This window comes from Oncorhynchus clarkii, chromosome 27 (assembly GCF_045791955.1).
Source record: "Oncorhynchus clarkii lewisi isolate Uvic-CL-2024 chromosome 27, UVic_Ocla_1.0, whole genome shotgun sequence".
In the NCBI taxonomy this organism is placed as follows: domain Eukaryota; kingdom Metazoa; phylum Chordata; class Actinopteri; order Salmoniformes; family Salmonidae; genus Oncorhynchus; species Oncorhynchus clarkii.
The window spans coordinates 2,389,141-2,404,979 of record NC_092173.1 but is presented as its reverse complement, the minus strand read 5'-3'; the positions used below and the strand labels follow the sequence as shown (position 1 = coordinate 2,404,979).

The 15,839-nt window shown below is 42.8% G+C and overlaps 1 protein-coding gene across 1 annotated transcript in view; it reads right to left on the bottom strand.

The window, feature by feature from the left end:
* Positions 1–15,839, bottom strand: part of LOC139386251 (matrix metallopeptidase 28) — a 35,953-nt gene that overhangs the window by 3,095 nt on the left and 17,019 nt on the right. Inside the window, exons 4-6 of the mRNA XM_071131744.1 lie at positions 9,189–9,410; positions 8,689–8,934; positions 155–304 (exon numbers count right to left, since the gene is read on the bottom strand). Of these exons, the coding sequence (XP_070987845.1) occupies positions 155–304; positions 8,689–8,934; positions 9,189–9,410 (618 nt within the window). The remainder of the gene's footprint in view (positions 1–154; positions 305–8,688; positions 8,935–9,188; positions 9,411–15,839) is intronic.

Here is a 15,839-nt window from a genome sequence, read left to right as displayed (position 1 = left end):
AAACTGGTTACCAATGTAAATAGAGCAGTAAAAATACATTTTTTTTGTCAGCCAATCAGCTTTCAGGGCTCAAACCACCCAGTTTATAATATCCCAATGAATAACTTGTGTTTGGGGGGGATTTCAAATGATTGTGAGCACAGTCGTGCCCTACCCATAGTGATGGCATCAAAGACTCCCTGGCAGTAGAGGGGCTGGGTAATTTCAGGATGTCCCTCGGGCTCCTCAGCCAGCTCCCACTCCTGCAGGGCTGAGCTGAATGCCTGGCCTGTTAACCTCATAGGCAGACCCCCCAGAGGCTTTCCTGGGGAGGACAGAGAGAGGGAGACCATCAGTAGCCAACTCATCTGACCAATGGAGGGGTTGGAATGACAAATGTAGTCAGAAGGGGGGGCTGGGTGGGAGGTTGGGGTTTGAGGCCCACTTTGTTTTTATTTTCCTGTACATACTGAATTTATTATTACTTAAACTCTGTAGTATGATCAATACTTTGTAGTTATGTACCTTTTTTAATGTTTTATTTTCTTCTGAGTGGCAGCCCACAGGTACAAAAATAGTATGTGTGACATAATGAATATAAAATGTGATATGAACGGAATATGAAAGTATATGAATTTAAATATTGTAACCGTTATCCCCCAACGAAAAAAATACTGTGTTTGCTGAAGCACATACAGATCCAGGATCAGGCAAGATAAGAGAATGGGAGAGTAGATTGTATACAGACACAAGTTCCAGTAGTTTAAGTGATGGGGTGATAAGCGATGGGCACTGTGATGTTGATGTATGAGCGTTCCATTGCGTCCGAGAGAATGTTTAGTCAGCCATCTAAACTAAACTCTTACAAGTGTTACTTCCACAATCTATCAGGTACATGTCCACTGATGATGAACTACCATGTGAATAAAAATGAATGTTAAGACAAATATTGGCTTACAGATTCATTTACTGCTCCAATGGGACAAATGCTGGTTGATACATGATAGAGGAAGTCTGCATGCCAATGTCATTTTTTTCCTTAAAAGAATATGAGAAATACAAACCAAAAACAAATTACAGTATTTTCTCAAAATAGACATCATGGGAAAAAACAACCCTCCCAAGTGGAAACAAACAGAACAATATTCTCAAATAGTAAATTATATAAACAGTAAAGCTGTCTTTCCCAGGAAACTGTTGAGTTGCTGTGTACTGGACAAAGGGTTGCAAAGTTACTGGAATCTTCAGTAATTAAAATCATGACTTTAGTAATGTATACTTGAATAATAAAATGTAGATATTATTCATTTGTTATATCTGTGTCCATATTGTCCATGAGCTTCTAGTAGATAGACCATATGGTTCAAGAGAAAATAGCTTAATTAATGAAAAAAGCATCTAATCAACAACGGCATTATTTTCAATTAGCTCTGCAACTCTTCCAATAATGACTTTTTTCACAACTGCCACCAGTTTGACACCAAAACATTGACAACAAATACATATTAACATAGTAAAATAAATACAAGTGTAAAACATTTTACAAAGGATATTTCATGCTGAAACCCTCATATAAAACACCAATGGTACACTAAGTTGATGGTTTATATTTAGGATAATGTTTTACAGTTTTGCATTCTATTTTTTATTTTAAAATCTTACTTAATTATTTTATATATTTTACATGTGGTAAGACCCGAGAGGGCCGGAGATGATTACAGACACCTGTGATAATCTGAAGTATCCAAAAGGGCCACTAGATAGATGTCTTTACATAAGATCTTTGAAAGATACGAACATTCCGGTCATTTACTGGTATAAGTCAAGAATGTCATTCTCGTTGAAAAGAATGAAGAAAGACAAGTGACTACTGCAAACGGATGTAAAATGAAACACAAAGCAGCATCCTATGATAAGGCTCTGGACATCACGCACCCATTTTGTTTGCAACTGGCTGAGCAGACATTTGTCTTCGCAGTGATGATATCAGCATCCCTAAGGAGAGGAGGAAAATCTGAAAAGAATGCAACCTGGCAGGAAGAATAAAACTGAGATTCTTTGCTGAGAGCAGTGCTACTGTGTGTAATCTAAACATAACTGTGTACTTGGGTCAGTCTACACAGACCATTTAAAATACAGTGCCTTGCGAAAGTATTCGGCCCCCTTGAACTTTGCGACCTTTTGCCACATTTCAGGCTTCAAACATAAAGATATAAAACTGTATTTTTTTGTGAAGAATCAACAACAAGTGGGACACAATCATGAAGTGGAACGACATTTATTGGATATTTCAAACTTTTTTAACAAATCAAAAACTGAAAAATTGGGCGTGCAAAATTATTCAGCCCCCTTAAGTTAATACTTTTTGCTGCGATTACAGCTGTAAGTCGCTTGGGGTATGTCTCTATCAGTTTTGCACATCGAGAGACTGAAATTTTTTCCCATTCCTCCTTGCAAAACATCTCGAGCTCAGTGAGGTTGGATGGAGAGCATTTGTGAACAGCAGTTTTCAGTTCTTTCCACAGATTCTCGATTGGATTCAGGTCTGGACTTTGACTTGGCCATTCTAACACCTGGATATGTTTATTTTTGAACCATTCCATTGTAGATTTTGCTTTATGTTTTGGATCATTGTCTTGTTGGAAGACAAATCTCCGTCCCAGTCTCAGGTCTTTTGCAGACTCCATCAGGTTTTCTTCCAGAATGGTCCTGTATTTGGCTCCATCCATCTTCCCATCAATTTTAACCATCTTCCCTGTCCCTGCTGAAGAAAAGCAGGCCCAAACCATGATGCTGCCACCACCATGTTTGACAGTGGGGATGGTGTGTTCAGCTGTGTTGCTTTTACGCCAAACATAACGTTTTGCATTGTTGCCAAAAAGTTCCATTTTGGTTTCATCTGACCAGAGCACCTTCTTCCACATGTTTGGTGTGTCTCCCAGGTGGCTTGTGGCAAACTTTAAACAACACTTTTTATGGATATCTTTAAGAAATGGCTTTCTTCTTGCCACTCTTCCATAAAGGCCAGATTTGTGCAATATACTTAGATTGTGGGTCCTATGGACAGAGTCTCCCACCTCAGCTGTAGATCTCTGCAGTTCATCCAGAGTGATCATGGGCCTCTTGGCTGTATCTCTGATCAGTCTTCTCCTTGTATGAGCTGAAAGTTTAGAGGGACGGCCAGGTCTTGGTAGATTTGCAGTGGTCTGATACTCCTTCCATTTCAATATTATCGCTTGCACAGTGCTCCTTGTGATGTTTAAAGCTTGGGAAATCTTTTTGTATCCAAATCCGGCTTTAAACTTCTTCACAACAGTATCTCGGACCTGCCTGGTGTGTTCCTTGTTCTTCATGATGCTCTCTGCGCTTTTAACGGACCTCTGAGACTATCACAGTGCAGGTGCATTTATACGGAGACTTGATTACACACAGGTGGATTGTATTTATCATCATTAGTTATTTAGGTCAACATTGGATCATTCAGAGATCCTCACTGAACTTCTGGAGAGAGTTTGCTGCACTGAAAGTAAAGGGGCTGAATAATTTTGCACGCCCAATTTTTCAGTTTTTGATTTGTTAAAAAAGTTTGAAATAACCAATAAATGTTGTTCCACTTCATGATTGTGTCCCACTTGTTGTTGATTCTTCACAAAAAAATACAGTTTTATATCTTTATGTTTGAAGCCTGAAATGTGGCAAAAGGTCGCAAAGTTCAAGGGGGCCGAATACTTTCACAAGGCACTGTATATAACAATTACTAGATTACAGACTTGTGTGGCCAATTCTACTGCAAAATGTCATACACTGTGATGTGACATTATCACTAAGACAAAGGTTCCGTCCCAAATGGCACCCTATTCCCTATATAGTGCACTACTTTTGACCAGAGCCCTATGTGAGTCCCTATGGGTCCTGGTCAAAAGTAATGCACTAAGAAAAAATACGGTTTCTGAAGCAGACGCCACGGCCGTACACCCCGACCAGAATGGTTAGAAATATGTAGGAAGGTTCTTGGTCAGATTCAGTACAGTGAAGTTATTCAGGTCAGACAGACATCTGGTTCCCATCATCACATGGTGCTAACACACACGTATTCTGCCCACAGGGCACTGCATACCTTAATATCTCAGAAGGAAAAACTGTTTAATGTTTTCATCCCATTGTTCTGTATTGAGGAACCCAATACCACAATCAGCAGTGATAATGCTTAGAGACTTGATATAAAGGGGAGCAGATCTGTATCAATATATGAAATATGCCAAATGTTTTGAAAAAACAATTGTTTACAAATAGGTGGAGTTGATTCTCCTCCAGAAACCAAACAGAAAAACATCTAGAATTGGCATGCCTACAAGACTACATTTTGTTGGATCCAGGTAGGACCGCTCAATAGCCACGGAGACATTCCTGGATAAATGCCTGCAGGAGGATGGATGGGACTCATCATACAACAGCAGCATCAACCTGTGGAAACCTGTCTTACACATGTCAGGAAGGGAGCGAAAACCTCCACGGCAAACAGCTACTCCATTTGTTGTACATAAAAACATGTAGGCTATGCATGCACACTAGGGCTGAATATTTCCCCGGTATTTTACAAATGTTCCATCCCGAGAATAAATCGATTTTCTACTGGGTAACCCAGTATTTCCCACTAAAACCGGAAGTGTCATTCAAACGCATTATAAAGCATAAATAGGCCTATGTCTGGATTTGATTAGAGCTTTGATCGAATATTCAAGCCTGAGGCTACCTGAGCCTGAACCATACATTAAATACATTTTATGAGTCCAACATTGAAGACATTCATCGAGCCCAAGCCCCAAAAAGCCCAAATGATTGTTATCCAATATATATGATATAGGCACATTATGCACAACAAAAGCCCATAAATGTAGCTAGTTATATGCACTCTTGGGTAAATAAATGAAACAAGCTAATCTTTTTGAGTGTGAACTGTATTACTACTGTACTGCATTGTCTTACACTGTGTGATCTGGACCGGAGTTCCGCACCTCGTTCAAACCATGATAAAGCAGGGAGAAAACATGCGATTCTGGCGCAGCACATGCAGCTTTATAAAGTTACAAGTATAGGCTAGCGAATTAGATCTTCATTTTGAAATGGAATAGGGCCTATTTGCATAATTAGTAAGCTGATATTTAAGCATACCTTTCATAATATTTCCCCTATTGTTTTTAGCCTACCTCCTCTTTCTCTCTCTGTTGTTGCTCCATCCTTTCCTCACTGTCAGCACCTTTGCCAGCGATTACAGCCTCGAGTCTCTTGGGTATGACGCTACAAGCTTGGCACACCTGTATTTGGGGAGTTTCCCCCCCATTCTTTTCTGCAGATCCTCTCAAGCTCTATCAGGTTGGATGGGGAGCGTTGCTGACCAGCTATTTTAAGATCTCTCCAGAGATGTTTGATCGGGTTCAAGTCCGGGCTCTGGCTGGGCCACTCAAGGACATTCAAGAGACTTGTCCCGAAGCCACTCCTGCGTTGTCTTGGCTGTGTGCTTAGGGTCATTGTCCTGTTGGAAGGTGAACCTTCACCCCAGTCTGAGGTCCTGAGCGCTCTGGAGCAGGTTTTCATCAAGGATCTCTCTGTTCTTTGCGCCGTTCATCTTTCCCTCGACCCTGACAAGTCTCCCAGTCACTGCCACTGTAAAACATCCCCACAGCATGATGCTGACACCACCATGCTTCACCATAGGGATGGTGCAAAGTTTCCTCCAGATGTGACACTTGGCATTCAGGCCAAAAAGTTCAATCTTGGTTTCATCAGATCAGAGAATCTTGTTTCTCATGGTCTGAGTCCTTTAGATGCCTTTTCCTGAGGAGTGTCTTCTGTCTGGCCACACTACCATAAAGGCCTGATTTGGTGGAGTGCTGCAGAGATGGGAGAACCTTCCGGAAGGACAACCATCTCCACTGAGGAACTCTGGAGCTCTGTCAGAGTGACTATTGGGTACTTGGTCACCTCCCTGACCAAGGCCCTTCTCCCCCAATTGATCAGTTTGACCAGGCGGCCAGCTCTAGGAAGAGTCTTGGTAGTTCCAATCTTCTTCCATTTAAGAATGATGGAGGCCACTGTGTTCTAAGTGACCTATAATGCTGCAGAAATGTTTTGGTACCCTTCCCCAGATCTGTGCCTCAACACAATCCTGTCTCTGAGCTCTACGGACAATTTCTTCGACCTCATGGCATGGATTTTTGCTCTGACCTGCAATGTGAACTGTGGGGCCTTATATAGACAGGTGTGTGCATTTCCAAATCATGGCCAATCAAGTCAATTTACCACAGGTGGATTCCAATCAAGTTCTTGAAACATCTGAAGAATGATCAATGGAAACAGGAGGCACCTGAGCTCAATTTCAAGTCTCATAGCAAAGGGTCTGAATACTTATGTGAATAAGGTATTTCTGTTTTTTATTTTTAATACATTTGCTAACATTTCTAAAAACCTGTTTTTGCTTTGCCATTATGGGGTATTGTGGGTAGATTGATGAGGACAGTTTTTAAATGTAATCCATTTTAGAATATGCCTGTAAAAAAGTCAAGGGGTCGGAATACTTTCCGAATGCACTGTATATATAGGGCTATATATAATAGGGCTATATATATCAATCTAGAACAGGATTATCTACAGTATTTTGGATGCAATTTGAATGGAGTTGGAAGAGAGAAAAGACTGAGTGCTTGCGTGTGCACTGACTTAAAGCAGCGATATTTGAGTGATAGGCTGCTTTAAAACTCTGCAGCTGCATAAAAAAAAGACATCTTTACAATTAAAAAATAAGATGACCTCCGAAGGCCAGACGGAGATGGGTAAATTAGACCAGATGGATATGGGTAAATTAGACCAGATGGAGGTAGGTAAATTAGACCAGATGGAGATGGGTAAATTAGACCAGATGGAGATGGGTAAATTAGACCAGATGGAGATGGGTAAATTAGACCAGATGGAGAAGGGTAAATTAGACCAGATGGAGATGGGTAAATTAGACCAGATGGAGAAGGGTAAATTAGACCAGATGGAAATGGGTAAATTAGACCAGATGGAGATGGGTAAATTAGACCAGATGGAGGTGGGTAAATTAGACCAGATGGAGGTGGGTAAATTAGACGCACATTCGGTCTTTATATTACTGTAGCATAGACTATTCTGCAGCAAATGTAGGCCTACCTGTCACAAGAAAAATGATGAGATGATAGGTCTGCATGCATTGTGAACTGCGCTCCATACTGAGCGTTGACGATTCATCATGCAGAGGCCATAAGAGAAGCCAGATTTAGACAAAGCATATAATTTAACAGTTCCATTTCACGCCACGCTGTTCATATAAATAATTTCTAATATGTATAGGTTTCTCGCAGTTATTTATCACAAAGAAAAAGGAGTGGTTTTGGGCGGTAAAATCTTGGTAACCGAGTTCCCGCCATTCAACCCTATTTCAGAGCCCAGTCCGTCATAACAGGAGCTCTGTTCTCCAGTAACACTAACACTGGGACATCTACCCTCGTGACAGCACTGTCAGGGAAACAGTGTGTGTGTAGGTATAATAATGTCTTAAGTGCAGTTGAGAGAGAAGATATACTGTATACTGAACAACAATATAGACGCAACATGCAACAATTTCAATTTGAGTTACAGTTCATGTGAGGAAATCAGTCAGTTGAAATAAATTAATTAGGCCCTAATCTATGGTTTTGACATGACTGGGAATACAGATATGCATCTGTTGGTCACAGATACCTTTAAATAAAAAATGGCCCTCACAATAGACCTCAGGATCTCGTCACTGTATTTTTGTGCAATCAAATTTCCATCGTTAAAATACAATTGTGTTTGTTGTCTGTAGCTTATGCCTGCCCATATCATAACCCCACCACCACCATGGGGCACTCTGTTCACAACGTTGACATTAGTAAACCACTTGCCCACACAACACCATACACGTGGTCTGCAGCTGTGAGGCCGGTTGGATGTACAGACAAATTCTCTAAAACGATGTTGGAGGTGGCTTATGGTAGATAAAATGAACATTCAATTCTCTGGCAAAAGCTCTGGTGGACATTCCTTCCGTCAGCATGCCAACTGCACGCTCCCTCAAAACTTGAGACATCTGTGGCATTGTGTTACTGTATTTGACAAAACTGCACATTTTCGAGTGGCCTTTTAGTGTCACCAGCACAAGGTGCACCTGTGTAATGATCATGCTGTTTAATCAGCTTCTTGATATGCCAGACCTGTCAGGTGGATGGATTATCTTTGGGGTAATGAGAAATGCTCACTAACAGGAATGTGAAAAATGTGTGCAAAAAAATTGAGAAATATGCTTTTTGTGCGTATGAAAAAATTCTGTAACCTTTTATTTCTGCTAATGAAACATGGGACCAACACTTTACATGTTGCGTTTATATTTTTGTTCAGTATAGTATACAATGAGGAAATTGAGTGATGTCAGTTTGTCTCCCTCTCTTTCTAGGGAGCATTTGGACAGTTCCGCTTGTTTAATGATGCAATTCCTTTCAACACTTTTTGCTTATAAATCTGACTGAGATGGCTGTATCTTGATTCATTGTCGACGCCCCATTTAACCTTACATACAGACAGATGGTTTAATTTACAGACATGCCTTGTAGTGTATACAGCATATGACATCATTGGTTTTAACCTGAATGGAGGACATCATAAACAATTTACCATAGAGCTGCTGCACTGCAGCGATGTCATCCCAGCTGAGGACCAGGGCGCGGCCTAGCTTCCTGTAGTAGGGGGACATGAGGGAGTGGCGCACCGGTGAGTGTTCCAGCCCCAGTGTGTGGCCTATCTCGTGGGCTGTCACCATGAACAGGTTGTGGCCCTTGTGTCCGTACAGCGTCCATCTCTCTGCCATGTCGAAGTGGGCCTCCCCCCGGCAAGGGAAGAAGGCATGTGCTAGAGCTCCCCCTATAGGACAGGAGAGAAGAAGGAGTGTGAGAGGTTTGGACAGGACAGGAACGCCATTGGCCCCTCTCTGGTGTCCAGATTTGGGTGATTAAGCTCTTTCTTTACTTTAAAAGAATAGTAGGGCAAGTTTATACGGACCATGTGACCTGAAAACGAGCTATGAATTACAGCCCAGGGTCAGGTTACATTGTCAGGGAAAAAGCTCCAGGCCCCATGGTAATATCCAGTAGGGTGAAGATGATGTGGGGCCTGACCTGGGCCATCAAAGGCGTTGCTGGCCCCGTCATTGTGCTCGCCCTCATAGAACGCCAGGCGGATGTCCGTGGGGCCCTCTGGGACCTCCTGGAAGGCCAGGCCTGACACGTTGCTCCACAGCTGAAAGGCGGCACGCACTGCAAGCCGCACGGGGCCTGGCGCAAGGTGACGAGGCCAGTTCACTATCCTGTAGGTCAGGTGACGCTTGTACCATTTCTCACCTGCAGGGGCAGAGATGACACAGAGAACCATTTTCCCACCAAGTAAGTTTTATGTGATATGACATTGTTGGTATTTCAACATTTGCAGTAAAATCACATACATTGCAACGTCCTTAAGAGTCAATCTAAGTAACATAATAAAAAAATCCCCATCAACATACATCAGTTTAAGCCAGTTGAAGCTTTTTGCATGGGCTGCGTCTCTATCTGCCGCATCCGCCTATGTCGCCTTTCCGCATCTGCGCTACAGTGGTGTTTGTCAGACCATGAGACATACGGAAAATTGGTCTTCCTGCTCCACTCCTGCTCTGTCTTGCCTGTGTACTTAGGGTCGTTGTCCTGTTGAAAGGTGAACCTTCACCCAAGTTGGAGGTCCTGAGCGCTCTGGAGCAGGTTTTCATCAAGGATCTCTCTGTACTTTTCTCCGTTCATCTTTCCCTCAATCCTGACTAGTCTCCCTGTCCCTGGCGCTGAAAAGAAATCCCCACAGTATGATTCTGCCACCACCATGCTTCACCTTAGGGATGGTGTCAGGTTTCCTCCAGACGTGACGCTTGACATTCAGGCCAACTCCAAGCGGACTGTCATGTGCCTTTTACTGAGGAGTGGCTTCCGTCTCGCCACTCTACCATAAAGGCCTGATTGGTGGAGTGCTGCAGAGATGGGAGAACCTTCCATAAGGACAACCATCTCCACAGAGGAACTCTGGAGCTCTGTCAGAGTGACCATCGGGAGTGACCATCGACCACCTCCCCCGATTTCTCAGTTTGGCCGGGCAGACAGCTCCAGGAAGAGTTTGGTGGTTACAAACTTCTTCCATTTAAGGATGGAGGCCACTGTGTTTTAGGGGACCTTCAATGCTGCAGACATTTTTAGGTACCCTTCCCCAGATCTGTGCCTCGACACAATCCTGTGTCAGAGCTCTACAGACAATTCCTTCAACTTCATGGCTTGGTTTTTGCTCTGACATGCATTGTCAACTGTGGGACCTCATATAGACATTTATATGCCTTTCCAAATCATGTCTAATCAACTGAATTTACCAAAGGTAGACTCCAATCAAGTTGTAGAAACATCTCAAGGATGATCAATGGAAACAGGATGCACCAGAGCTCAATTTCACATCTCACAGCAAAGGGTCTGAATACTTATGGAAATAAGATATTATTTATTTAATTTTATACATTTGCAAAAAAAAATTGCCTCGTCATTATGGGGGCATTGTGTGTAGATTGATGAGGGGAAAAATTTATTGAATACATTTTAGAATAAGAGGGCTCCTGAGTGGCACAGTGGTCTAAGACACTGTATCTCAATGCAAGAGGCATCACTGCAGTACCTGGTTCAAATCCAGGCTGCATCACATCCATCTGTGATTGGGAGTCCCATAGAGTGGCACACAATTGGCCCAGCGTTGCCGGGGTAGGGTGTCATTGTAAATAAGAATTTGTTCTTAACTGACATGCCTAGTTAAAAAAAAGGCTATAATGTGGAAAAAGTCAAGGCACCAGTCAAAAGTTTGGACACACCTAGACATTCAAGGGTTTTTCCTTTATTTTCTACATTTTAGAATAATAGTGAAGCTATCAACATTATGGAATAATGTAGTAACCAAAAAAGTGTTAAGGAAATAGTAGGTACTGTATGTCCCAGTCAAGGGTTATTTGTTGGGGGGTAAAACTCAATGCTTTTTTTCTTTACAAGACTGTAATCGCCTCGTGTATACACGAGATTGCACAATCTAGAAATCACTAAAGCAAACAACCACACACAGCATGCAAAGCATACAACAACGAGAGGAAAACTTCTTAGCAGGAAACAACCATTACCCAGAGCTTAGTGGAACCGGCTGGAGGCTGGACCTTAACCGTAACAGACTGGCTGTATCAGCCAGAGATTTTTTTTCATTTTTTAAAATTATATTTCACATTTATTTAACCAGGTAGGCTAGTTGAGAACAAGTTCTCATTTGCAACTGCGACCTGGCCAAGATAAAGCAAAGCAGTTCGACACATACAACAACACAGTTACACATGGAATAAACAAACATAAAATCAATAATACATTACAAAAATCTATATACAGCATGTGCAAATGAGGTAGGATAAGGGAGGTAAAAGCAATAAATAGGCCATGGTGGTGAAGTAATTACAATATAGCAATTAAACACTGGAATGGTAGAATGTGCAGAAGATGCATGTGCAAGTAGATATACTGGGGTGCAAAGGAGCAAGATAAATAAATACAGTATGGGGATGAGGTAGATTGGGCTATTTACAGATGAGCTATGTACAGGTGCAGTGATTTGTGAGCTGCTCTGACAGCTGGTGCTTAAAGCTAGTGAGGGAGGTAAGAGTCCCCAGCTTTAGTGATTTTTGCAGTTCGTTCCAGTCATTGGCAGCAGAGAACTGAAAGGAGAGGCAGCCAAAGGAAGGATTCTAGGATTACTTCTGTCATATGATATGACACCACATTGCCCATATAGTGCACTGCTATCAACCAGAGCCACCTTAATCCATAATGCACTACTTTTGAACAAAGCCACCCTATTCTCCGTAAAGTGCACTACTTTTGCAGCCTCGCAAGCCAACTGATCTCATGAGCTTACATGAGTGTTCAGTGTTTCCCCTATATGCACTATAGTGCACCGCCGTTTAAGTGTAGCCACCAAATATTTTATTTAAAAAAAACTTAAACGCCTAAAACCCGTTTGAAGAAATCACAATGGAGCAATATATTTATTTATTTATTTATATTCTTTGAGAACTAACAATCACCCCCCCCCCAAAAAATCTAGCAAGTCAGGGAGAATCCAAAATTCCAAAAATGTCATGGCATGGGGCCCCAATTAATTGTGTTATGTTTGAGTCACTCAGATAGCATAAAAACAAGGTATAAGTCACGGCAAAATGTGTATAATTAATTAGCTTAGAAACAGGCATTTTAGAATTGTAGGGAACTAGATTTAAAATGTTCTCTCTGCCCCATGGCAAAATGTGTAGAATGTCAGGAAATTAGCTCTAAAACAGCAATTATCTTTGCGGCCAAGAGGGCCTCTAAAACTACCATGTAATGTCATGGGGCCCCCATTGATTTAGTTTTGTTTGGGTCACTCAAATGGCTTATGCCTTGCTCTTATGCTATGGCAAAATGTATATAATTGAAGGACATTAACTTTTTAAACTGAAAATGGTCTCTCAGCCACATGGCAAAATGTGTAGAATTGTAGAAAATGAGCTTTGAAACTGCTACATTTGGTTTCTGCTGCCAAGAGGACCTCTAAAACCGCACCATTGGCAACGGCCACTACCGTTTCTTTTAAAGTGATTATTATTGAACAATTGTATTTTTTTCCTTTGGTAATCAAAGGGATCTACATCCATACATTCAGCCTGTCATGGATAGAAGCTTAAGTTGTGGATGCCCATGTGCAGACGATAGCGGGCCTGTGGCGAACTCTCCTGAGGCCTTCCTGGTGAAGATGCAAAAGGTCCGCTGAGAGTTTGGTGAATTGCAGCCTGTCCTGGACTAAAGTAGCAATGCTATGGACGTTTCACCACACATTTTTTGGAAGGGGGGTTGAGGTGAGGAGGAGGATTATTTAAAGATACCATTAGAAGAGGTACGGTTTCAGATGTTTTCGGAAGATGAGCGGGGACTCTGCTGTCCTAGCTTCAGGACATGGAAGAGCTTGAACTGGGCTGAGATGGTGCTGCCATCCCGTAATGGTGTGAGGGCCAAGAGACTGGAGGTAGCAGAACAGAGTGCTCATGTTGGAGTGTAGGGTTTGAGCATAGCCTGAAGGTTGGGTCGGGCAGTTCCTCTTGCTGTTCCGTAGGTAAGCATCATTGTTTTGTAGTGGATGCGAGTTTCGACTGGAAGCCAGTGGAGTGTGCGGAGGAGTTGAGTGGCATGAGAGAACTTGGGAAGGTTGAAAACCAGACGGGCTGCTGCATTCTGGATAAGTTGCAGGGGTTTGATGGCACAAGCAGGGAGCCCAGCCAATAGCGAGTTGCAGTAGTCAAAACTGAAGAGGACAAATCCCTAGATTAGGACCGTCGCTGCTTCCTGTGTAAGGTAGGGTCATGCTCTACTGATGTTGTAGAGTATAAACCTCCAGGAGCGGGTCACAGCTTTGATGTTTGCAGAGAACGACAGGGTGTTGTCCAGGGTCACGCCATTGTTCTTTGCACTCTGGGAGGGTGACACTGTGGAGTTGTCAACCGTGATGGAGAGGTCTTTAAGTGGGCAGGCCTTTCCATCTTGTCAAGGTTGAGGTGGTGGGCCGACATCCAAGTTGAGATATCTCCCGGGCACGTAGAGATGTGTGTCAGCACTGGGTGTCAGAAGGGGGGGAAGGAGAAACATAATTGGGTGTCATCAGCATAGCAATAATAGGAGAGACCATGTGACGGAGTCGAGTGACTTGGTGTGTAGAGAGAAGAGGGCCTAGAACCGAGCCCTGGGGGACACCAGTAGTAAGAGTACATGGTGCGGACACAGATCCTGCCAGGTAGGATACAATCCAAGAATTTGCATAGCCTGAGACGCCCAGCCCTGAGAGAGTGAAGAGGACATGATGGTTCATGGTGGATAGATCTAGGAAGATGAGAACAGAGGAGAGAGAGTCAGCTTTGGCAGTGAAGAGCGCCTCTGACGCAGAAGAGCAGTCTCCGTTGAGTGACTCGTCTTGAACACTGACTGGGGACCGTTCTGAGACCATTCTGAGAGAGATAACGAGAAAGTTGATCAGAGACAGCATGCTCAAGTGTTTTGGAAAGAAAAGAAGAAAGGGATACAGGCCTGTAGTTTGACATCAGATGAGTCAAGTTTTGGTTACTTGAGGAGGGGAGCAACCTGGGACATTTTGAAGCCAGTGGCCAGAGATGAGTTGATGAGGGAAGTGAGAAGGTCTCCAGAGATGGTCTGGAGAAGGGAGGGGATGGGGTCGAGCGGGCAGGTTGTCATGCGGCTAGACCTCACTAGTTGCAGGATGTCATATGGCGAGAGAGAGGGGGGAAAGTGGTCAGTCGTAGTGAGTGAGACCAGTGAACTCAGCAGGTAGCACTTACAGTAGATGGCCCTAGCTAGCAAAAAGACAGTACTAGACCACAACAGATAAAGACAAAAATATACAGTGCCTTGCGAAAGTATTCGGGCCCCCTTGAACTTTGCGACCTTTTGACACATTTCAGGCTTCAAACATAAAGATATAAAACTGTATTTTTTTGTGAAGAATCAACAACAAGTGGGACACAATCATGAAGTGGAACGACATTTATTGGATATTTCAAACTTTTTTAACAAATCAAAAAACTGAAAAATTGGGCGTGCAAAATTATTCAGCCCCCTTAAGTTAATACTTTGTAGCGCCACCTTTTGCTGCGATTACAGCTGTAAGTCGCTTGGGGTATGTCTCTATCAGTTTTGCACATCGAGAGACTGAAATTTTTTCCCATTCCTCCTTGCAAAACAGCTCGAGCTCAGTGAGGTTGGATGGAGAGCATTTGTGAACAGCAGTTTTCAGTTCTTTCCACAGATTCTCGATTGGATTCAGGTCTGGACTTTGACTTGGCCATTCTAACACCTGGATATGTTTATTTTTGAACCATTCCATTGTAGATTTTGCTTTATGTTTTGGATCATTGTCTTGTTGGAAGACAAATCTCCGTCCCAGGCTCAGGTCTTTTGCAGACTCCATCAGGTTCTTCCAGAATGGTCCTGTATTTGGCTCCATCCATCTTCCCATCAATTTTAACCATCTTCCCTGTCCCTGCTGAAGAAAAGCAGGCCCAAACCATGATGCTGCCACCACCATGTTTGACAGTGGGGATGGTGTGTTCAGCTGTGTTGCTTTTACGCCAAACATAACGTTTTGCATTGTTGCCAAAAAGTTCAATTTTGGTTTCATCTGACCAGAGCACCTTCTTCCACATGTTTGGTGTGTCTCCCAGGTGGCTTGTGGCAAACTTTAAACAACACTTTTTATGGATATCTTTAAGAAATGGCTTTCTTCTTGCCACTCTTCCATAAAGGCCAGATTTGTGCAATATACGACTGATTGTTGTCCTATGGACAGAGTCTCCCACCTCAGCTGTAGATCTCTGCAGTTCATCCAGAGTGATGATGGGCCTCTTGGCTGCATCTCTGATCAGTCTTCTCCTTGTATGAGCTGAAAGTTTAGAGGGACGGCCAGGTCTTGGTAGATTTGCAGTGGTCTGATACTCCTTCCATTTCAATATTATCGCTTGCACAGTGCTCCTTGGGATGTTTAAAGCTTTAAACTTCTTCACAACAGTATCTCGGACCTGCCTGGTGTGTTCCTTGTTCTTCATGATGCTCTCTGCACTTTTAACGGACCTCTGAGACTATCACAGTGCAGGTGCATTTATATGGAGACTTGATTACACACAGGTGGATTGTATTTAT